The sequence below is a fragment of the Arachis duranensis genome, chromosome 7 (assembly GCF_000817695.3).
Source record: "Arachis duranensis cultivar V14167 chromosome 7, aradu.V14167.gnm2.J7QH, whole genome shotgun sequence".
NCBI classification, from domain to species: domain Eukaryota; kingdom Viridiplantae; phylum Streptophyta; class Magnoliopsida; order Fabales; family Fabaceae; genus Arachis; species Arachis duranensis.
The window spans coordinates 485,312-508,084 of NC_029778.3; the positions used below are offsets into that span (position 1 = coordinate 485,312).

At 37.4% G+C, this 22,773-nt stretch overlaps 5 protein-coding genes across 5 annotated transcripts; 3 read left to right on the forward strand and 2 right to left on the reverse strand.

Annotated features, from left to right (window-relative positions):
* Window positions 1-1,503: 1,503 nt before the first annotated feature.
* On the reverse strand, window positions 1,504-3,201 carry LOC107496065 (uncharacterized). Its single transcript, XM_016117262.1, has one exon. The coding sequence runs from the start codon at window positions 3,199-3,201 to the stop codon at window positions 1,504-1,506; it is 1,698 nt and encodes a 565-aa protein (XP_015972748.1).
* A 935-nt stretch (window positions 3,202-4,136) lies between these two features.
* LOC107496169 (uncharacterized) lies at window positions 4,137-8,478 on the forward strand. Its single transcript, XM_016117373.3, has 12 exons — window positions 4,137-4,283; window positions 4,359-4,545; window positions 4,626-4,708; window positions 5,117-5,192; window positions 5,323-5,390; window positions 6,050-6,134; window positions 6,457-6,578; window positions 6,675-6,758; window positions 7,419-7,565; window positions 7,649-7,757; window positions 7,843-7,962; window positions 8,229-8,478. The coding sequence occupies exons 2-12, from the start codon at window positions 4,452-4,454 to the stop codon at window positions 8,303-8,305; spliced, it is 1,065 nt and encodes a 354-aa protein (XP_015972859.1). The 5' UTR covers window positions 4,137-4,283; window positions 4,359-4,451; the 3' UTR covers window positions 8,306-8,478.
* A 228-nt stretch (window positions 8,479-8,706) lies between these two features.
* LOC107496168 (uncharacterized) lies at window positions 8,707-13,476 on the reverse strand. The gene is made up of 9 exons (XM_016117371.3): window positions 13,330-13,476; window positions 12,956-13,031; window positions 12,266-12,757; window positions 11,962-12,133; window positions 11,078-11,375; window positions 10,785-10,857; window positions 10,254-10,344; window positions 9,152-9,231; window positions 8,707-9,040 (listed from the first exon to the last, which is right to left on the reverse strand). The coding sequence occupies exons 3-9, from the start codon at window positions 12,527-12,529 to the stop codon at window positions 8,846-8,848; spliced, it is 1,173 nt and encodes a 390-aa protein (XP_015972857.2). The 5' UTR covers window positions 12,530-12,757; window positions 12,956-13,031; window positions 13,330-13,476; the 3' UTR covers window positions 8,707-8,845.
* Window positions 13,477-17,349: 3,873 nt separating this feature from the next.
* LOC107496096 (VQ motif-containing protein 22) lies at window positions 17,350-18,418 on the forward strand. Its single transcript, XM_016117295.3, has one exon. It carries the CDS (start codon window positions 17,427-17,429, stop codon window positions 17,967-17,969), a length of 543 nt encoding a protein of 180 aa, XP_015972781.1. The 5' UTR covers window positions 17,350-17,426; the 3' UTR covers window positions 17,970-18,418.
* A 1,537-nt stretch (window positions 18,419-19,955) lies between these two features.
* LOC107496099 (zinc transporter 8-like) lies at window positions 19,956-21,375 on the forward strand. The gene is made up of 3 exons (XM_021126962.2): window positions 19,956-20,662; window positions 20,741-20,890; window positions 20,979-21,375. The coding sequence occupies exons 1-3, from the start codon at window positions 20,069-20,071 to the stop codon at window positions 21,282-21,284; spliced, it is 1,050 nt and encodes a 349-aa protein (XP_020982621.1). The 5' UTR covers window positions 19,956-20,068; the 3' UTR covers window positions 21,285-21,375.
* Window positions 21,376-22,773: the final 1,398 nt, after the last annotated feature.

The following is a 22,773-nucleotide window of genomic DNA, read 5'->3' on the forward strand; positions in this document are numbered from 1 at the left end:
TCAAACGCCATCCCTTTCTTCATGAGGTTAAAGAATGGTAGGGCCTTTGTCGCCGAAGCTCCGAGAAACCGGGATAATGAGGTCAGCCGTCCTGCCAACCTCTGAACGTCCTTGATGCAACCCGGGCTCTTCATCTGGAGTATTGCCTGGCATTTCTCCGGGTTAGCTTCTACCCCTCTCTGAGTTATCATAAATCCCAGGAACTTGCCGGCTTCCATGGCGAAGGCGCACTTGAGGGGATTCAGCTCATACCGTGTTGACGGAGGGACGCAAATACACTTGCCAGGTCGTTTAAGAGGTCGTCAGGTCGTGTTGTTTTTGCCAGGATGTCGTCCACGTAAACTTCAACTGTTTTCCCTATGAGGTCGTGGAATATCCTGTTCATCAGCCTTTGATATGTTGCCCCCGCATTTTTTAAGCCGAATGGCATTACCTTATAGCAGAAGGTTCCTCCTGGCGTTATGAACGCCGTCTTGTCTTCGTCGGGACGGTGCATCGGTATCTGATTGTAACCGGAGTAGGCGTCCATGAAACTCAGATACCGGTATCCCGCCGCAGCGTCGACGAGTGCATCTATGTTGGGGAGGGGGAAGCAATCTTTGGGGCATGCTTTGTTAAGGTCAGAGTAGTCCACGCACATTCTCCACCTGCCATTGTGTTTTTTCACCAATACCACATTTGAGAGCCACGTCGAGTAGTCCACTTCACGTATGAAGCCTGCTTTTAGGAGGCCGGCCGTTTGCTTGGCCACCTCCTCTGCTCTTTCCGCCGACATCTTTCTCCTTCGTTGAGCCACTGGGCGTGCTTCCGCCTTGACGGCTAGATGATGTGAGATGATTTTTGGATCTATGCCCGGCATGTCGGCTGGTGTCCAGGCGAACAAGTCCCTGTTGGCCCTTATCATTTCAATCAAAGGCTCCTTCAGCTCATGTGGGAGGTTCTTGTTAACGAATGTGAACTTTTCCCCTTCGTCACCGATTCTGAACTTCTCTAGATCCCCTTCTGGTTCTGGTCTCGGCTTGTCGTCCACTCTGGCATCAAGGTCGGCTAGGAACACACCGGATGCTTCCTTGGACTTCTTTCTAAGGGAGAGGCTGGCGTTGTCACAAGCGACCGCCGTCTCAAGGTCTCCCCTTATGGACCCTATGGATCCGTCGTCGGTAACGAACTTCATGACTAGCAGCTTTGTGTTGATTATGGCTTCGAAATCGTTGATTGTTTTTCTTCCCAAGATGATGTTGTAGGCTGTGGAATCTCGGAGAATTACGAACTCGGCCATTGCCGATCTTCGGCCTTGGATCTGCCCCACCGAGATTGGTAGGGAAATGACTCCATCCGGTTTGATGAAGTGGTCGCCTAACCCGATAACCCCGTGCTGGTGAGTCGTCAGGTCGGCATCCTTTAGCCCTAGCGCGTCAAACACGTTGCGGAACATGATATTTGAATCGGCTCCTGTGTCGACAAGGATCCGTTTGACGAGGCCGGTTCCCACTCTGGCCGTAATTACCATGGGGGGTTTTCTGGGGCGTCGTTGAACCATTGATCTTCCGGGCCGAAAGAAATGGAGGGAGGCTTTTTAGAGCTTTGCGCCGGCGGGGAGGAGACTGTCAGGACTTTAGCATCCTTGGAACTTTGCACCAGCGGGGATGAGATCGCCAGAACCTTGGCGTCTTTCTTGTGTGCCGACCGGGATTTTGGTGCGGCGTTTTTTGCCGTTACCACGTTTATCACAGTGAGGCCATGGTCTCTGTCTTCGGGCTCCTGTCGCCGCTTGGCCGAGCGTGTCTTGCCTTCCTCGTCTTGATCACGATAACACCTTCTCGGCTCCCTGATGAGATGGGAGAACGCGGCTAGCTTTCCTTCCCTTATCGCCTGTTCTAGTGCATCCTTCAGGTCGAAACAGTCCTGTGTTTGATGGCCATACCCCTTATGGTAATCACAATAAAGGTTCTTGTTTCCGCCCGTACGGTCCTTAAGTGGTCGAGGCTTCGGAAGAATTCCCTTCTCAGCTATTTGTTGATAAACTTCCACGATGGGGAGGGTGAGTGGAGTGTAGTTAGTAAATTTTCCGACTCGAGGGAACGGCCTGGGTGCTTTGTTTGATGCCTCCTCCCTGGCCTTTTCTTTTGCTCTCTCACCGTCGCCACCGGACTGCCGAGCCTGGCTGTAACCGGACTGCCGCTTATTGGCAGCAACGACTCGGCTGACCTCCTCGTCGTTTATGTACTCCTTAGCCACCGTCTGGATTTCATGCATTGTCCAAACTGGCTTCGTGGTAAGATGTTTTCGGAAGTTCTCGTTGAGGAGGCCGTTTGTTAGGCAGAGACTGGCCACCGAGTCGGTTAAGCCGTCGATTTCCAAGCATTCGTCGTTGAACCGATCTAAGTACCTCCTGGTCGACTCTCCCTGTCTCTGGGTTATCCCTAGAAGGTTGATAGGATGCTTGGCCTTTGCTATTCGCGTTGTAAATTGGGCCAGGAATGCACGGCTGATGTCTGAAAAATTGTAGATGGAACCTTGAGGGAGGCCGTTAAACCATCTGATCGCTGGTCCTGCTAGAGTTACCGGGAAGGCGCGGCATCTTACTTCATCCCCTACTCGCTCTAGATTCATCCTGGCCTCGAAGGCCGTGAGGTGTTCCAGAGGGTCTTGAGTTCCGTCATACCTCATGTCCGTTGGTTTGTCGAAGTGTTTCGGCAACCGGACCTCGAGGATAGATCGGTGGAACGGGGTGACGCCCATTATGACGGGTTGCCGTGTTCTCTCGGATCTCCCTTCCCCGTCCTCGTGACCTCTTGCTGCTCGGCGGGTTGGTCCGCCTCGGGAGTAGATGATCCTGTCGTTTCGCCTTCTTATTATGGGTGACTCCTCCCGCGTGCTCTCCGCTTCCGTCCGGGAAGCGGATGCACGCTGCTGGCGGCTTCGGTGAGAGTCTTCCTCTTCGCTTCCGGGAGATGGGGTAAAGCTGGGATCGGTAGACCGTCCATCCCGCTCCCGGTCGGCTAGCTGTCGCTCTAAGTTCTGGACTCTGTGGCGTAGCTCCTGCATTATTATGGCGCTATCGCCACCCGTTCCCCCGAAGGGTCGTGTCCTCGTGTGTTGTTGGGGGGATCTCCGTCGCCCCCTCAGTGAAGCGACGGAGGCTGCCCCCTCCGCTCCAGCTGCTCGAGCTTGGTCACCGGGACCCAGCACGACTTCCATTTAGGCAGGAATTCCCCACAGACGGCGCCAATGTTCGTTGTCGGGTTCCGAACAGATCGGGTGGACAGATGTAGGGGTGAGGTCGCCTCAGTTCTGGTCACGCTGGTTGCGGGTTGGCCGAGCTAGCGAGCACTTGTGCTGGTGAACGGACGAAGGGGGGGCCACCTGCAAAGACACTCCGACGCCCAAGTCAGGTATTGTGCAGGCGGGAAAAGTGATGTGGAAAAGTGACGTACCTCGGGGGAAGAGCCAATCTTCCCCTTATATACATGTCAGTCGTGGGCTCCTTGTGAGGACAGGCCCATATTCCCAAAGACATCGTCCTGTAGCCGCGTGTGGGTCGTACAAGACACGTGTCCGGGTCGTTTGGAGGGTGAGTAGCCGGGTCGGGTGGAGCTCGAACCAGGACCGACCCGTCGCTTCTTTGGGCCGGGTCGTAACAATTTAATTTAAAAATAATTTATGAGGTCTGTAAATAAATTAAATATAATAAATAGAGATAAATTTAGCAAACAGTATATCCCGATATATAGAATATTATTTATTATAGAAACTTTTCAAAAGTATTTGGTGATTTGGAGATTTACATGTAAGAAGTAAGAACTTAGATTACAAATAATTAAAGAAATAATCATGAGGTAAGTAGAAACTTTACAAAAATGAAAGAAACGAATGAGATCTAAAACAAGAAAAACTTAAATATTTTGCAATACTCCATTCTACTTAAATCCTGAATTTTTTTTAGTTAATAGAGACGGAGCAGGGATTATAATCTCAAATACTCTTTTTTTTTTATACAGTCACCAAAAAAAATGCTTTTTTTTGTAGGAATTATCATTTATTGGGCCTGGGCCAGTCAACTAGCAGGACCAGGATTCCTCAGGGAAAAAAAAAGTAAATGAGAAATAGAAAACGAAGACTTGGAAAACAAAAAAGAAAAAATAGATCGGGAGACGGGAGGAGAAACTCGTTGACGGAGAAACGGAAGAGTAAATAAAAAATAAAATAAAAGCAAAATTCCTGTGTTGGTTGCTGGGGGCAGATTGTGGTGGAGTACTGAGTTGCGATAAAGACAGAGAGAGGTTTGATTCATGAATTGATTTGAATTGAGTTGTTTCCGTTGTGTTTGGGCGTTTTTATGATTCATTAATTTGCAGGCCACCGGCGGGGATAGGGAAGGGGAAGGGAAGTCCCAAATTACTGCATACAAATTCTTATTCATATCGATCGCATAAGAATAAGAAAGAGATATGGGTGTCACTTTGAAGCAAGTGATTAAGAACCTTGACGCCTTCCCCCGCGCCGAAGAGCATTTGTTGCATAAAACTCAATCTGGGGCTCTCGGTATCTATCTATTCCCTTCCAACTTATTTCACCCTTTTTTCATTATTTTTTCCCTCAGCTCAATTTTTTGTTGCTTGCAGTTTCCGTGATTGGTATAGTTATAATGGCCACCTTATTCCTGCATGAGCTCGGTTATTATCTTTCAACCTACACTGTTCATCAGGTTTCCTTGCTCTCTTTCTCAAACATGTTGTCATATCCAAATTCTCTCTTTTCATTATGATTGCTTCACAAGTTTCTTTTTTTAATTTATTTATAATTATTAAACTATACTTGCTTAGTTCTCGTTAGCTGGGTTGGTGTTTGATATATACTTTGTGAGAATAAATTCAGCTGAATAGAAAAGGAATGAAAAACAGTCACAAAGGTGCATTAACTGCAGAATGAAACAGGCTTCCCTTGTTTTAGGACACTTTGCTACATTTCCTTTCTTTCTTTTTCTACCATTGATATTGTGGAATAAACAAAGGGGATCTGTTATCCAACCTTTTGGGTTCTCAATGAGTATTCTATACTATGCAGATTCACATAGGATATGCAAAAAAATTTCACTTATACTCTCCCTTTTCAGATGTCAGTCGACTTGAAACGTGGAGAAAATCTTCCCATTCACATAAATATGACTTTTCCTTCTTTACCTTGTGATGGTTAGCACTGTCCTTTCATCTGCTTCAACAATAATACTACAACTTTATCTCTAGTTTCTATCTTCGTTTTGAATCTCTAATTTGCTTTAACATTGAGGTTTTTAAACGTTCATCTTGTTTCTGTGGGCAGTTTTGAGTGTAGATGCCATTGATATGTCAGGCAAGCATGAGGTTGATCTTGATACAAACATATGGAAAGTAAGTGTTTTAGTATCTTTTGGTATATCTAGAATTTCTACAACTATACATTTTTCCTATTGTTGATTTTTGCAGCGCATCAAAAACTTGGGATGCAATCATAAATTTTTGTTGCTATTAATACACATTTATAAACAAAGAAACAAACCAAAGTTTCACCTATATACTATTTCTAGAGATCATCATCACAACCCCTGTATAAAGGGAATGCTGAGTTAAGTATTTGTGGAGTCTCTTCCATTTCTTGTTTTGTTACCAAAGGGGACAATAATTGAATCATCATTCTTGGTTACCGACCAAACAGTTTTGAACAGGGTTTCAGTCCATTATTTCTTGAATAACTTAAAGAGGGATAAGATAGCAATGTCAAGCTAATTTGTTTGTTATGCTCTTTCTTTTTCGTTTTATGGTTGTTTTGAAGTTTGAACACCGCCACCTGCGCGCGCTCAGAACCTTTTATAAAGTTGTCACTCTAAATAATTTTTCTTTTTCTTGTTTATTATAGTAGATGAATGTGTTGAATATGCATAGTGAGCATTGTTTGCTACCCATGAAATTTTGTTTTGAGTAAATCTATTTAGCCTTCTTGAGGTTTCTTTGTTTTTCTAACTTCTATCTGTTATTTAGTTGTTACGCTAATAAGTTTGTAACTGCTGTAGCTTCGCCTGAACAGTTATGGCCATATAATTGGCACTGAATATATATCGGATCTTGTCGAAAAGGAGCATACTCATCATAAGCACGGTAATATCTTAGTTTCATTATGCCCACATTTCCAGAACTCAAAAAAATTGTATGAATTGTATCTCATTGGGTTAAACTCAGTTTATTCATTTGGGCTTAAATGGAGGGCTAATTAGGATTTTGATAATGTTGAACTTACATGAAGTTTTGACTGAACAAATCAGTAACCCAAATAAAAGAATCGTTTTCTAAATCTTTTTTCGCATATTAACTAGGTAGTGTTAAACATTGCGATAGCACAATCTGAACTTCACAGTTCCCTTTTCGTCTATTCTTTCATTTATTTTCTTGCCACTTACAGTCTTCTAACAACTGTGAGCAGATCATGATAAAGATCATCATGAAGATTCAGAGCAAAAGATTCATTTACAAACCTTAGATGAATCTACGGAAAATACGATCAAGAAGGTGAAGCAAGCATTAACAGATGGAGAAGGATGTAGGGTATAAATTCTAATCTTTTCATAATATAAAGTACTTTTGGTGTTCTATTTGTCAAACCCAGAAGACTCTTAAACTTTTGGATTCATTCTCTTGTAGGTTTATGGCACTTTAGATGTTCAAAGAGTTGCAGGAAATTTCCATATTTCAGTTCATGGGCTAAATATATATGTTGCTCAAATGGTAATACTTTTGTCCTCCCTCAATAATATTTCAGTTAAAAAATGTATATGTAAATTTGTAATTAAAATATCAGGGTTTTTCTTTTTTTTTTAAATAAATATACTGGTGCAAGGATCTATGGACCATAATAGAATTAAAGGTGTTCTTATTTCCATGAAAACACACAATTCTTCAAGTTCCTTTTAATAGCTTTTGTATTATGTCCATAATTTTGGTAGATGAGTAAATGAAAATGTGAATTTTCCAAGCCCAAAACTTATATCATAATTGTTAGTATCCTGTCAACAGGGGAAAAAAAGTGTTTATTGAAGGAGTTGATAATAGTCTCTATGCTGTTTTACTTTATAGCCTATCTAGATACTTAAAAAGAAAGAAAAGGCAGAAAGGTATCAAGGTGCAAAAATAAAATGCTTGAGATTTAAAAGTTTCGTGATGGAATTAGTGGTGGATAATTGAGAGTTGTTCAAGAAGCCAACACGATAACTATGGAGTCTACTTATTTTATAATTTTCTCTCAAGGACGAAGTTGCCTGTAATTGAACATTTTATTAAGAGCTTAGATCTGTCTCCAGTTGCATTGAAAGGATACCTCAATTGAGAGACTTCTATAGGAGATTTCCATTGAAAATGCCTAAAACAGTCTTTGATGGTTTTCTGCAGATTTTTGGAGGAGCAAAGAATGTGAATGTCAGTCATATTATTCATGACTTGTCATTTGGCCCTGAATATCCTGGAATTCACAACCCACTTGATGATACAACGAGGATTTTGCATGACACAAGTGGAACATTTAAATATTATATTAAGGTTTGAATATTGTCATTATCGTTGTTGTTTTAGTGTATTTTCTGTGGTAAACCTCCAAAAAAGCTCTCTATTTTGCGATGCAGGTTGTTCCCACAGAATATAGATACATCTCAAAAGAAGTTGTACCAACTAATCAGTTCTCAGTTACAGAATACTTTTCACCCATGAAAGACCACGATAGGACCTGGCCAGGTTGCTTTTATTCCTTTGTGTTTGAAGTTGGCGTATTTCTTGGGTAGGTTGTGATTTCATTTCCTGTGTGTCTTGTTGTCTGCAGCTGTCTACTTTCTGTATGATCTATCACCTATTACTGTGACAATCAAAGAAGAGCGACGCAGTTTTCTTCATTTCATTACTCGGCTTTGTGCAGTGTTGGGTGGAACCTTTGCTGTAACAGGTTTTTTTCCGTACTACTTACTATGCACCTTTAGCCAGGTTGTATATGGCTATTTGCTTTTCAATGAGATTATTGGGTGGAACTCATGGACAGATAATGTAGATAATTTAAGTGTTCAGCATTTTCAGCAAGAACTGAAGCTATTATAGACATAAAATTGCTTAAGCTGTTTTTCATAATCCATGGAGTTAAACTGATCCCTACTGCACTTTAATTATTCTTTATGCTAATCACATTCCTATCTAAAACTCTCCGTATATTAACAGGGATGCTGGACCGCTGGATGAACCGTCTTATGGAAACTATAACTAAGCCCAAGGCCAAAACAAGTGTATCACGATAAGATAGATGCTCATCATTCCCACTTTCCAGCAACATCCTTGGATTTATGCGATATGGCAGATGGTGGCATGGTTGAAACTAAGAATTGTAATCAACTTTTTGACAAATGTCTCTTCATAGAATTGTTTGTGCCGTTGACGTTAAGCAGTTCATATTATCTTCTACCATTCGGAATGGCTTTTTGCTTGTCCGCTTGACATTACGCAACAGACTGCAGAGTATTTTCATAGCTGTGCCACATCTTAAATCCTCCTCAAATTTTGTCAATTTAATCAGAAATTCCCTTCAATTCATGCTCAATATAGGAGAGCTTAAATTGTCCCCAAGCGAGACAAATTAGGTCGAATGGACGCATTTTTCAGTGAAAGGAAAGACAAGAAAGTATGATTGATTAGTATTGCATGCAAGTATTTTGGATAACATATTTTAGAGCAAATGTCTTAGTATTGCGGATAATTAAGGAAAATAAGAACAACAATCTGAATCGATAAAACTAATTTGAGACAATTATATCAAGAGTTGGACTAACTAAAAGCTAATGTCATCGATGTTGCTCTTGTTGCTCTATTTGTTCTTGATGCTGCTGCTGTAGACTGTTACCATTCTCATTGGGTGTTTGATTCTGCCTATTTGCTCTCCATCTAACATATTCCGAAAGGAGACAATTCATGCTTATTGTCATCCCGAATTCAATGAATGAGGAAAGAAGGATCGACAGAATTGGATTGACATTAAGCTTCAGAGATCAAAAAACGAGGTGTGCTAAGCTATGTAATTTAGGTGTGAGGCAAGTCAGGTAACACGATAAGCATATAAAATTAATAGAGTAGGAGCTATATCATCTTACCATATTAAAAAATACGTGAGCAAACAAGATGAGAATTGCGAACTGGAAGCAAGCATAAGCCCATACGTAACTCCTGCTCACTGCCACCAAAACAAATTGCACTTGCACATGAGCTAAAGAAGATATCTGCTCCAAATGACTTGAACTCATGCTTAGACAACTCAGACAACAGTGGAAGGAAATAGATAACTTAGACAACAAAATCAATCTGATAACAACATTAAGGCCATTGAACTCCATCTAGAACCAAGTTTCTGTTAAACCATTTAGAGCAATAATTTTTTAAATAGTTTCTCCTAAGTTTCTTTAGCTCTGCCTCTACTCCTGACCCCTTTTTGATTTCACTATCTTCCATTCAATAGTCTACTCACACGAGAATCTAGTGATATTTAATAATATTAATGTTGGCTGCTTCTTAAATGTATCTACTTTCGTCTCTATGCTTGCGAAGCTCCTTATAAAAGCAGTGAGAACCAAGTATAGGATGTTCGTAAGGCTTCCGAGTCATCGCATGATATGAGAAACTGTAAAATGCTTATCCATTTTTGATAAACAAAAGTTTGATAGAGTACTCTAATGCTCTTCAACATTCGAGCATAATGAGGACAATTCTGAGAAGAGAAGTGAGGGCACAGCCGCACAGTTCAATTCTCTTGTTTTAGACCTTTTGAGTTGCAAAGAACTCACGTGATGTATGATCTTAACAGGTCTGTGGAGGAAGAACATACAAGCAAAATTTTAAGCCAATGATGGAAACAAAGTTATGATCTGGATTATGGAACTACAGAAATAATCATATGTTCTAGTGATTCACCAATTATAACACATGATGAGTCCACTTATTGTCAATTCAAATCGCACATGCTTTTCTTCACTATTTGATTTTTTATGATTGGTTTTTATTGTTAAGTCCCTGTTCGTGTTTCCACTGTCCCTAGTTTGTAGGTCACTAGAAAACTAGGCAAATTTTGTTACAAGAGACATTTTGCCAGTATCTCTGTATTTTTGTCCTACAGAAACTACCAAACAGAGCCTAAGGGAACTATGACAGATGCAAAATGACTTTATTGTGCTTTGGCAGACAGAAGGAAACAAATTTTACCCATGGTTGACGCAATCATAGATGTTAGGAGACCCAAAACACAGGAGAAAGGTAACGCAATTGCGAGAGCTCGAGGACCCAAATCTGAAACCTGGTAAACAAGAAATCAGTGTTAGGAAGAAGACAAAGGCTGATATAATTATTAACCAAAAAAATAATTTATTCCCTACGCATATGCAGCATTATCCAAGCACTCTTCAGCCTTCGTATAAAGAATTATGAATAATAAAAAAAGGATAGCTCTTTTTTCCCTCTTTTCTTCACAGCAAACACTCAAGTCACTTATCTTAAATTTTGTCAAGGAAAACATTCTAGCATCTGTTGACTGAGAAAATTGAAATTCTCCCATCAGATAAAGTTACATTTTCTGAATTAAGTAATCAAAAATATAATTTGGTCAAATGTTCTTTCACAAGTTTCTCATGCAGTACTGTGACCATCGGATGCAATAGTCCCCACATCCATCATTTGAAGCAGGAAACAGGTAGCAAGTTACCATAAAGTTCAGCATATGCATAAAGAAAGGCATACCAGTAGTTGCTCCAAAAAGCAGAAGTAAGCAAGCATGCTAACCAAGACAAGTACAGGTATATCATTCCAGATCCTGCCATGGACGAAATAAGTTGAATACATTACCCTTAGGAAACTAGTGACTCCAACATTTGTCATACCAGACACAAGTAATTATGTAAACGTTATTCAAATTCAGGATTAAATGCATTCTTATTCTTACACAGACCAGCAACCAATAAAATATGTAGTAGGGTTTTCGGTGAGGGAATTGAACACAAAATTGACTAGCACATCAATACATGGAAACTTGCCTGTAATAAGCTATTTCCCTTGGTTGTGGCACATTTGATGGCTGTCTGGCAGGGGGTTGACGATCATAAATTTTCAATAGTGTTACCGGGAGGTTTTGAACATCCTGCTTGCAGACATCACAGGTCCTGTTGCCCTTAATACTAAACCACTTTACCGCACAGTCTTGATGAGCAAGCGCAAGATCACCTTTACAACTGCATTCCATCTTAAGCGTATTTTCTCCTTCCCCGAGCTCTGCCAAACAAATCCTACAAACTGCTTCTTCCTCTGGAATATCTGCTGTAGCATCCTCAATAGCTAGAAAGGGGAGAACAAAATTAAAAAGTCTCAGATAAAAGAGGAGAAGGAGGAATATAAGAATATAGTTGACCAATTAATCAAGTACAGCCAGAATAAAATATTGAATTAAAAACGTTATGAGCACAGATGAGAAACTCTACTCCTAAAAAACTGGTTCTGTTAAATACCTAGGAATCCTAACTTAAAGACAATCTGAAATTGACAAACTTGATGATTGAAAATAGAAATGAATAAGTTAACTTCAATGTAAAGTTTATTTAATTTGCTATCCTTTAATTTCAAGAGTTAGTCAGCAATTGGCATGGAAGGGCTATAACAGGCTATAGTCTCTAAGATTGTCTATGAGAGACGCACTAAAGATTATATCACCTAGAAGCCACCAAATTTCTTTCATCTATAATGTCTACTAAACGATGCAAAGCGTTACCAATCTCATGTTATATATGGTTAAGTGCCAAATATTCAGTAGTTCTTGAAAGTCAGAACTCATAACTGAATATTTCAGATTGTGATTCTTGATCAAGAAACGTAAAATGGGAACCTACAAGAAATTATGTGCTCTACGTATATTTCAAGGAATTACCAATCTCCATGACTGAAGCATCACCAGTTGAAGTTCCATCAACAGTTGCAAGATGCCGCCTGGCTGAAATGATACGAATCAAGACCCTAGACTGAGTGCACCTCAATTTGGTGGCTTTGGCATCCACTGGAACCGAAAGTGATCGAGTTATGTGCTGCTTGACAACCATTGTCTATACAAGAATGGAAATATTCATCAATGCAGCATAGTTTAAAATCATATACCAGTTTAACATACAAAATGTAAAAAATTTTAGCAAGCGTTGTATGAAAACAGTTGCCTTGATTGAAGAAAAGAGACATACATTTAAATCAGAAGCACATCCCAGATGTCTGCCGTGTACACTTTCTTGACCCAAAGATGCAATTGGAGTAACCGGTAATGAGTGGGCAACCTTTGACAATGGAGAGAATGAACCTTTACCACTAAGAGAGAGTGTCCTTGAAGTAGAAGGCTTATCCAAAAGTGCATTTGACAGGGTAGTATCAGGAACAATGAGAACCGTCCTTTCAGCATCGCGGGGACTAGTTCTGGCCCTGAAGTTCCCTTGAGGAATTATACTTCTCATGGAAGGCCTGACTCTGGCCGAATTCGGCCTTGGCGGAAGTCCTCTAGAAGAGGTGGATGTGGAAGCAGAAATGGGACTGGAGAGGGAAGGACCATCCGTCTTTGCGAAAGAAGATAATGCGGCATCTAGTGACCATGGGGGTATTTGCAGAGAGGGGAGTGCAGGCCGTCTGGAGTGAGGAATCAAGGAGGCCTTGTCACCTTTTTCATTTGCATTTGCAGCACGTGTCTACAGTAAACAACACAATGCAATGCTACATCAAACAATTGCAAACTGACAAAAGCAGCGGCAGCTTATAGTTTTGAGTATTGAGTGATTACAGTTTTAGCGAAGTTACATTCATATTATGGTAGCAGCAGCTAGCAATCAGGAAACAGAAAAATGGCAGATCGAAATGGAAGGCATATGATCTGTATGTGTTATTACCTGGAGGCGATGAGGAGGATGATCTGAGAAGGAATCAGCAGCGGCAGTTTGAAGCTCAGGCTGCAACCCTGTAACTCTGTTTTCCATCAAATAATAATCAGAGAAGGAAGCAAATCAGCTTTTAGGTTTGCCGCAAAAACAAAAACTGCTACCAGATACATGCCATTGCCGTTGCTCGCCCACCGATATATAACATTACTATTTAATAATTAATATTATTAATCATTGTCATTATTAAAATAAAAAGAAAGGAAGGGGGTGATGATTGCAACAACTACCAAGGGGACGGGGAGGGGGGTTTCTGGAAATTAGAGATGAGCTGAGTTCAATTCTAAAGAGCATTTTATTTGAAATTCAGATGCGATGATTATTACCCGCCAACTTCAACTTGCGACTTACGAGCTTTATGAATATGATCCTTCCACTTCTCCCAGCTCTCTCCACATTTCTTTCTTTGCTTCTTCTTCACTTTACGCACCCCATGCGCTGCCTCTGCAGTCTTCCTTTTTTTCCCTTCAGTTTTGTTTCCAAACATAACTTGCAAATTACTTTTTAGTTTTTTACGTAGTATTTATAATTTTCTGTAAAAAACAATTGGAAAATTCAGTGTACAACTTTTACGAAAAAATAGTTATTATTTTGACTAATTTTATATTCATAATTATTATTAGGGTAAAGTATTTTTTTGTCCCTAAAGTTTGACAAAAGTTTTAAAAATATCCGAAGTTTTATTTTGTTTCAATTTTATTCCAAAAATTTTCGATTTGCATCAAATATATCCCCAACGGTTAAATTTTCAAAAAATTTAAGATCAATCTAACAATAATGCATGAAAATGATGTTTGATTTGCTTGTGTTGAGAGTTGTTTTATGAAATTGTTGTTGAATTGGTCTTAAATTTTTTGAAAAATTAGCTATCAAGGATATATTTGATGCAAATGAAAAATTTCTGGAACAAAATTGAAACAAAATAAAACTTAGGAGAATTTTTAAAATTTTTGTCAAACTTCAGAAACAAAAAATATACTTTATCCTTATTATTATTATTATTATGATATTATCACATATGTTAATAAATAATTAAAAGAGTAAATTAATGAGTGTGGTCATCTCTATTAATTTACGGATTATTATAATTTTCTTTCAATGAATTTTGAATAATAGTTTCTAGACATGCTTTGAAGATCTATTTGTGTGTTTTTTAAAACAAACAAGGTGAATTCTATGGTGTAGAAAGAAAAAATTTTCTACACCTATAAATTTGTGTTGTCTTAATAAATAATTGACAAGTGTCCTTTAAATAAGAAGATAAAATCTATCATTTTGAAAGTGAGATGGAGCTTTACAAGATCTTTTCTCTGTTGCATGTAAAATTTTTAATAGTTAAGCTAATTAATTATATTTAAAATGATTAATTATTTTAACATGATAGTATTGTGTACTGATTTTTTTCGTATTTGGATATTACAAGAATAAATACAAAATGAAAGTTTGAGTTTATAAGTTTATGAGCTTATAATATTATGCATATTATTCACTCATTTAATACGTAACATTTATTATTATTGCAGTGAAAAATAAAAATAAATCTTTTTTATTTTTTTATTAATATTGTTAATTGTTAAGTGTATTTTTTATTTCATAATATATTTTTTTATATTTTTTTAGTTTTATTTAAAATTACATAATAGAAAATTATACTTTATCATATTTATATAAAAAAATGAAAAATTTATTTCTCAAGTATAATTACTATTTTTACTAGTGATCTTCCTATGATCATTAACTCCCATATATTTTTAATTTTTATAAAAATTATTTAGGATGGATTGATTTTATTAATTATTCTCTTAAAAAAGAGTAATTTTTATTATCTTGGATTTTATAAATTTGAAAAAAAAAAGCTGAAAACTAATTTTGATTAGCTACCATTCGTTTAATTTTATTATAAAATAAAGTTAAAGAATCAATTTCCCTTTATTTGAAACAAATTATAGAAAAAAAATGATTGTATTACTATTATTATTCAAAAACACAAAAAATTTATCTTTATTATTAAAAAAATAAAATTATTCTTTTATAAATACTTGTATATATATAAGAATGAGAATGTTATACTAAAATTTAACCGATAAATAAAAAAATTAATTTTTAAATTTTAAGATATTATCTTATTCTTATATATTTTTTAGTTAAAGAATGAAATTAAAATTAACTCGTATAAATATGTACTAATGAATATATGTTTTAATAAATAAAAATTATGTGATAAAATAAAAAAATATGCTTTAAGATTTATGGAGCAATAACATAAAAAGCCTGACTTCAACCCAAAATATTTTTTTTTGTGCAAAAACAAAAATTCTAACACATTATAATTAATTATGATAAATATAATTATTTAAGCTAAGCATTAAAATTCTAAGGTGAAAGAGAGAGAAAGTTTTTGTACTTCATTTTTAAAGCTGCATCTCACCTGCAAAACAATAGACTTTGTCTTCTTTGTTCAAGGACACATGTCAACTATTTTTTATGACAACACAAATCTACATGTGTAGAAATTTTTTTTCTTCTATATCATAGAATTCACCAACAAATAAACCTGTACAAATGTTATTTAGTTGAGTTGATCTACTGCATTTTACCCGTTGAATCCTCCATAGTTAAAATATTAGTTGACAATAGTAAGCTAGAAGTTTGTTTTTATAAAATTGACCACTACCAAATTATGGCATCGTGTGGATTAAAATTGAATTCTAACAAAAATAAAACAGAAACATGTAATTTACGAAAAAAAAAAAGTGCTAGTATGAGATTAAAAAAATTAAAAATATTATCTACCATCGTTAATTTCGAATGATCATGTAAACAAATAAAAAAATTTGTTGAAACTACACTATAGTCTACAATACAGTCTCTATGGGAAGATACTTGGGAGTTTCTTGTTGTAGAAGTTGATTCGGAGTGGAACTCAAACGGAATTAATTATGGCAATGGTTGAATTGAAGAGTCTAAGTCGCAGGCTAAGGATGACATGGCCCATTAAGATTCTCGAGCAATGAGCATGACGCTATCACGACTCATGATTTATTTGTTCGTGTAGAAAGGCTTTTACATATATTGATATTGCTACATGGCTATTTCAGTCATTTTCAATTATTAATTTTAATTATATATATTATATATATTTTTTATAATTAAAATTAACAATTAAAAATATTTAAAATATCGATATACCCATGGACTTACAAATTTTCGGTTTGTATATATGGTGCTGCTTCCGCGATGGAACCATTCCCATCCATGACATGAGAATTGAGAAATCAGTAACACACAAATGACGCATGCATCCCCAATTCCCCACATATCTATAATACATGCATTCTTGGAAGAAGAAGAAGAATAATGGAAGAAAATCTCAATATTTCTACGTGCTCTTGCTTTTCTATTATAATCTAGAATCCTCATATAACAGTGACTATGTTAGAATATATCCTAATAACGCTCTTTATGATAGTAAATATATTAGAATTAATCTGTTGCTCCTAGTAACCTACCTTTTCAATCTATAAAATTACACAGTTGTGTTTTTTGTCATCATAATATAAAATACATCAATAATTACTCATCAAGTATAAATGTATAATATAAAATTTGGCCTGCGCCAAATTTTTCTATTAATTTGTTATTCGATGATCTTTACTCCAATATCCATAAAATAAATCTCCAATCAGCTCACTTTTTAAATCCACCTAATTACTAATATTAACTATGAATTAATTTTCATACACTATTAATATAAAAGAGTTTTACATAAATAATTAATTATATATTATCGTATTAACAAAAATAACTAATTTAAAAAAAAACACAACTTTAAAAAATGATCTAAATCCATAAATAAAATTAGACAAGAGTATAATTTTTTTGCATTAAAATTAAACCCAACATAATATGAAAACAACATTTGTATTTTCTATTTTTTTTTAAAGTAGTTTCTCATCTAATCATTTTTAGCATATATTCTCTGACTTATCTTAACAAACTTTTCGTTCTCAGGTTAATGCTGCAATTTAACTTTAAAAGTGATGCGCCTCATAGGGCAGGGAGGAAGTATTCATAAATAGAAATGTTGGGGAAATAAGTAACTTTGATTAGTCCACTAAAAACAAAAATAAAAGAAAGCATTGTGAATTTGTTAAAGTTAATAATACATGTTTGGTTTATTTTGGTTTTAATATAGTTATGTTATTTGGGATAGTTGTGAAAATGAATTAGTAATTGATATTATTTGTTGGTGTGTGGGCCATGGGCACGTGGGTGTGGAGATGAAGGGCTAGGATGTTGCTTGTGATGCATTAGGTTGAAGAAGGAAGAAAGTTGAAAGTTGAAGGCACCATAAATAATCCACTGAGAGATTCACATTTTCCATTCGAACAAAAGTGAACAAAAGTCATATAGCTTCCATTCCATGACCATGAGCGACGCCAATGAGTGGCTCCAATTCTACCACCAACAAAACATCCCACCGCCACCTAATAATTCTCTCCTTCCATCTTCTGTTTCCGACGCAACAGCCGTCGCAACCACCTCCCCCCAACTTGGGGTCAACCCGGAGGCCCGAGTGTCCAAGCCCATCCGCCGACGCTCCCGGGCTTCCAGGCGAACCCCCACCACCTTGCTCAACACAGACACCACCAACTTCCGGGCCATGGTGCAACAGTTCACGGGCGCACCTTTTCCGGCAACTCCGTCAACGGCATCGGGTTTCCCGAACATGGGTTTGGCGTTTGGGTCCCGGTCGGTTCATGTGAACCCAAATGGGCTCATGTTAGCCCCTTCTGCCTCCAGCTTGCAGCAGCAGCAGTACATGCATATGTATGGTGGTAATAACAGCATCATGAGCAGCCAAGTTGGAGAGAGAGCTCCTCCGAATGTTAGTGGAGAAGGTGGGGCCCTGATGATGGGTCAGGGTGAGGGAGGGCGTTTCTTCCCAGCTACTTCTTCTTCTTAATTTGCAGTGAGCTCCGTCTCCATCTCCAGTAGGAACAGGGGTTGGAGGGGTTGCTGCTTTCTTCCCTCAGATAGTGACATAAAGCAGGCAATTAGGTGCTCTAACTTGGCGATTATTGTTGACCAACCCCTCTCCCTTGTTTATGTCTATTACTATTCATTATTATAATATTATAGGCATTAGGCACTAGGTTCATACACACGCAACCTTACTTACCTTCTTAATTCTTCACTTCTTCTTTCTTGTCTTTTCTTTTATTTTATTTTATATACACGCCTTTTTGGGAGTTTTTTTCCTCCTTAGAATCGGACACATGATAGATACAGTATCTCCTTAGAATCCTTTGTTGCCGTGACATCCTCCTAGACTTTTCTTTATTTATTTATTTATCTATCTTTTATCTTTTCATGTAATCTGTCTGTTTCAATATAATTTTTTGTTTGTTCAAAGTTAAACTAGTATGCCTGCCTACCCAAGGTGTGAAATGAAATTGCTTGCAGGGGATTTGTAGACATGGATGCCACCGATTGTCAGAAATCTCCTTTACGTGAGTTGACTTGCTTCTTTCATATACAGTGTCTTCCTGTGCGTTATCTACAGCTAGAACTATAGGATGAGAATGTGAAGCAGCAGCCGCCATCGCTAGTAAGTAGTAACATACAAAATTAGCGCTAATGGGACCTCATACCTCGGGAACTAAGAAGCTTCTCTTTTCCTTGCAAGTCTTGGACCATTGAAGTGGTGTCCGATTTTAAGTCTTGGACCATTGAAAAGGTGAGCCCACGCACCAACTTAATTCTAGGCTTCTAGCTCAGACCAAAAAATTAAATACCCCGAATGATGTTTAACAGTTAACGCTTAACACGAACAAAATTCACAGTTTCTGTACTAAACATATGCACAAACAACATTTTCCATGTATATCAGCAGTCCACAAGCAAAACTATGTTAAAAAAAACCCAGCAAAATGGAACGCCGAAGCATGTTCCACAATTCAAGATAACACACAATATTACAGAAATCCCCATGGGCAGTTGTTATGCACATTCCGCCAAGATCCTAACTCCTTCCCTCAAGTACACCTTCTTTTTGTTTTCTTCCTGCCCATTACTCTCAGGATGCAGTGATGCAGTCTGCAAGTAAGGCTTTGACACACTACTTTCTTAAGGAAATTATCCTCCGCATCGATTTCCAACTGCACTATATATCCAGTATAAATCTTGAACCCATGTAGATCGCTATCCACAAAGTTAAAACCTTTATTAGGTTCAACACTTCCTTATAATCAAGAAACCCGCTTTAATTTTGCTTCTACAAACTATGCATAACGGAAAAAAAAAAAAAGGAAATAACATAAAAAAACAGAATCACAAAGGTGTTAGTTCTCTGTTTTACTAGAAAAACTACCATCAGGTAACCATGTGGAGTGTGAACATAGCAATGTTAGGATAGACAGATGTTAGTTCCTTATTGTTACTGACGAGGGCTTTGAAGAAAGAGTTCAACAAAAGCAAGAATTGAAATCTAAAGTTTGATGTGTAAAAGTAGTAGTACTCTTGAAATGATATAAATGATATCGTAGAGTCTTGCGCAACCGTGAAGTGTGAACGAGAACGTGTTGCAACTATAATTTGACCGCTACAATAATTTTCAAATAATGTGATCATAAAACCCAAATACCTGGGTTTATTTTGTCCTTGGCTTCCGCTGCATGTCGACATATTTCAACATCAAATGGACACTTAGTTTGTTGGCAATGGCATCATAACCGTAAATCTCCTATGTTGTAGCTACCTAGGTAGAAAATATATATCTTTACTAAATAGCATACACATAATGAATTCACAATTGCAGAATTCTTCTGATCTAATTTTGTATATTCAGCAATCACAGTTAGTCAGGAGAATGATTAATGAACCTCTCTCTTTCTCACTCTCTTTCTCTCTATCTATATAGATATAGAAACCGTACACAATTCATCAACATCTATCTGGTCGAGCTGGAGAGTACTAACATTAACATACACCCCGCATCAGAATCCTCTCCTTTCCATTAAGTTGATCTTCAATTCGTTCTATCTGTAGTTGAATCATCCAAAGATGAACAAAGGTTTTGGAAAGAATTGGTTGACAGTAGGTATATTATTATTTCTGTTGTCAATTCTGGTGGTTCCAAGCTCAGTTGTGGGGGAGTGCACATGCGAAGAGGAAGAGGAGAATGAAGGTGGTGAGGAAGCAGCATTGGCTCTGAAATACAAAATAGCAGCTTTGGGTACGATTCTGGTGGCAGGTGCAATCGGTGTAACCATTCCAACGCTGGGGAAGATCAAAAGCTTCTCTGCCTTGAGTCCAGAGAGGGATTTCTTCTTCTTGGTAAAGGCGTTCTCAGGAGGGGTAATATTGTCCACTGCTTTTATACACGTCTTGCCCGATGCTTTTGAGAAGCTAACATCTCCCTGCCTCAAGGAACATCCGTGGGCAGATTTTCCTTTCACGGGATTCGTGGCCATGTTATCAGCAATTGCTACGCTCATGGTTGATTCTCTTGCTACTGCGTATTTTGGTCACACTCACAAGATAGAGGAGGGAGTAGATCACGTGCATCTTCATACACATGCAACTCATGGTCATTCTCATGGTTCCACTTCTTCCTCAGACTCCACACAACTCCTTCGTCATCGTATTATTTCTCAGGTAATCACGCACTTGTTTATTTTATCCCCAATTTTAATAAAGCAGAGTAATATGATTATTTTGATAAACTGAATGCAGGTGTTAGAGCTAGGAATTGTGGTTCATTCTGTGATAATCGGGATCTCGTTGGGAGCAAGTGAGAGTCCAAAGACCATAAGGCCTCTAATTGCTGCCTTAACTTTCCATCAATTCTTTGAAGGCATGGGCCTTGGTGGCTGCATCTCTCAGGTAGATATAGCTATTTTTATTTTCACTAAATTTGTTAGTCCCTAATATTCTCCTTGTTTATTTACTTATGTATATATGTTATGGTCAGGCAAAATTCAATAGAAGAGCAGTTGTAACAATGGCAGTGTTCTTTACATTGACAACACCAGTTGGAATAGCGATTGGGATAGGGATTAGCAAGGCATACAAGGAGAACAGCCCAAGAGCACTGATTGTGGAAGGGGTCATGAACGCAGCATCTTCTGGGATATTAATTTACATGTCTCTCGTGGACCTGCTCGCAGCAGATTTCATCAACTCAAGAGTCCAACAAAGTGGCCGGCTTCAGTTTGGAGCTTATACTTCTCTTCTACTTGGTGCTGCTTGCATGTCTATTCTAGCTAAATGGGCTTAAACACCTCCATCTTTTTTGTTTTTGTGTAATGCCAACTGCATCCAATAGGAACAATTTCAAAAAATTAATACAACAAAATGCTTTCATTTAATTAGGATTACGGTAGTTTTGTTGTGGATTAATTGACAAGTCTTGTTCTTAGGTAACCCTGCTTGTATGTCAAAAGTTAAAACCCATACTCCCCAGTCCCCAGCCATATATCGCTTTCTTTCCCGTGTGTCACTGTTCCATTCCATTTCGTCTTTGTTGTTGGACTAAAAGGTAGTCAAGCTATAGCAATAAATTTACAATCATGCTAAATGTATATTCATATCAACTATTAAAATTAATTATTAAAAATATATATTAAAATATAAATATATATTAAAAATAAATTAAATACTATTTATATATAAATTGATTTTAGTAGTTTATTTTAATGTATAAATAATATTTTTTAATAAATTTATGTTTCTTCTATTATATTATACAATTATATTAAATCTACATTAAAATTAATCACTAATAAAAAATATATATATTTATTAAATTTTTAGAAAAAGAGTAGAATAAGATAATATTAAACCAATGAATTATAATTCAAATGGTATAGTCTCTCTACATTTACTTAAGAGATTGCGGATTCAAATCTCTCTATCTTTACCAACTAAATCTCCCTATCTTACTAACTAATTTCTTAAATATTCTACCTACTAACTAATGACTTCTGCTTTGGTTAAGAAATAACGTGAGAATGACACAAAGAAGATGATGCGCGATGGCGCTGAGAAAGAAAAAGGGGGAAGAGGATAGTCGCAGCTAAGTTGGGCAAAAAATGAACAACACAGAAGAAAAAGAAAATACGGTAATTTTGCCGAAAAAATGATATCCTTTTCTCTTAAGAGAAGATATCATAACTCTAATATTATGTTAAATTTTTCAGAAAAATACAGAATAAGAAGATACAGGAAAGCTCTGCATACAAGTCATTAGGGCTTGTATGCTTTACAAGTTCATTAACCAATAAATCCTTAAAACGCGCTGCAACCCTACGTCTAATACACGCGCTATATAATTACCAAATTTAAAAGATTTGTTTCCTTTCTTCGTTCTTCTTCTCGTTCTTCTTCTTCTGGTTCTTCTTCTTCTCGTTCTTCTCTCCTTATTTCTAGATTTGTTTCGTTCTTCGTTATTCTCCTCGTTCTTCTTCTTCTTCTCGTTCTTCTTCTTCTCGTTTTTCTCTCTTTTAACTCCAGCTTCGTTTTCTATCGATTTTTGTTTACTGAAATCATAGTTTGGATTCATTTTGAAGATAATGGTTGATTCAACGTCAGATTCTCAGCTGAATCAGGGCGAAGTGGATTATGAATTTGAATCTAACGAAGTTCCTGAGGTTCGATTTACATACGTTTACTCTGAATTTTGTTGTAGTAATTTGTATAGCATTATGTAGCTGAATAATTCGTGAACATTGACTGTGAGACTAACACATCAACATAAATCTGTGGAT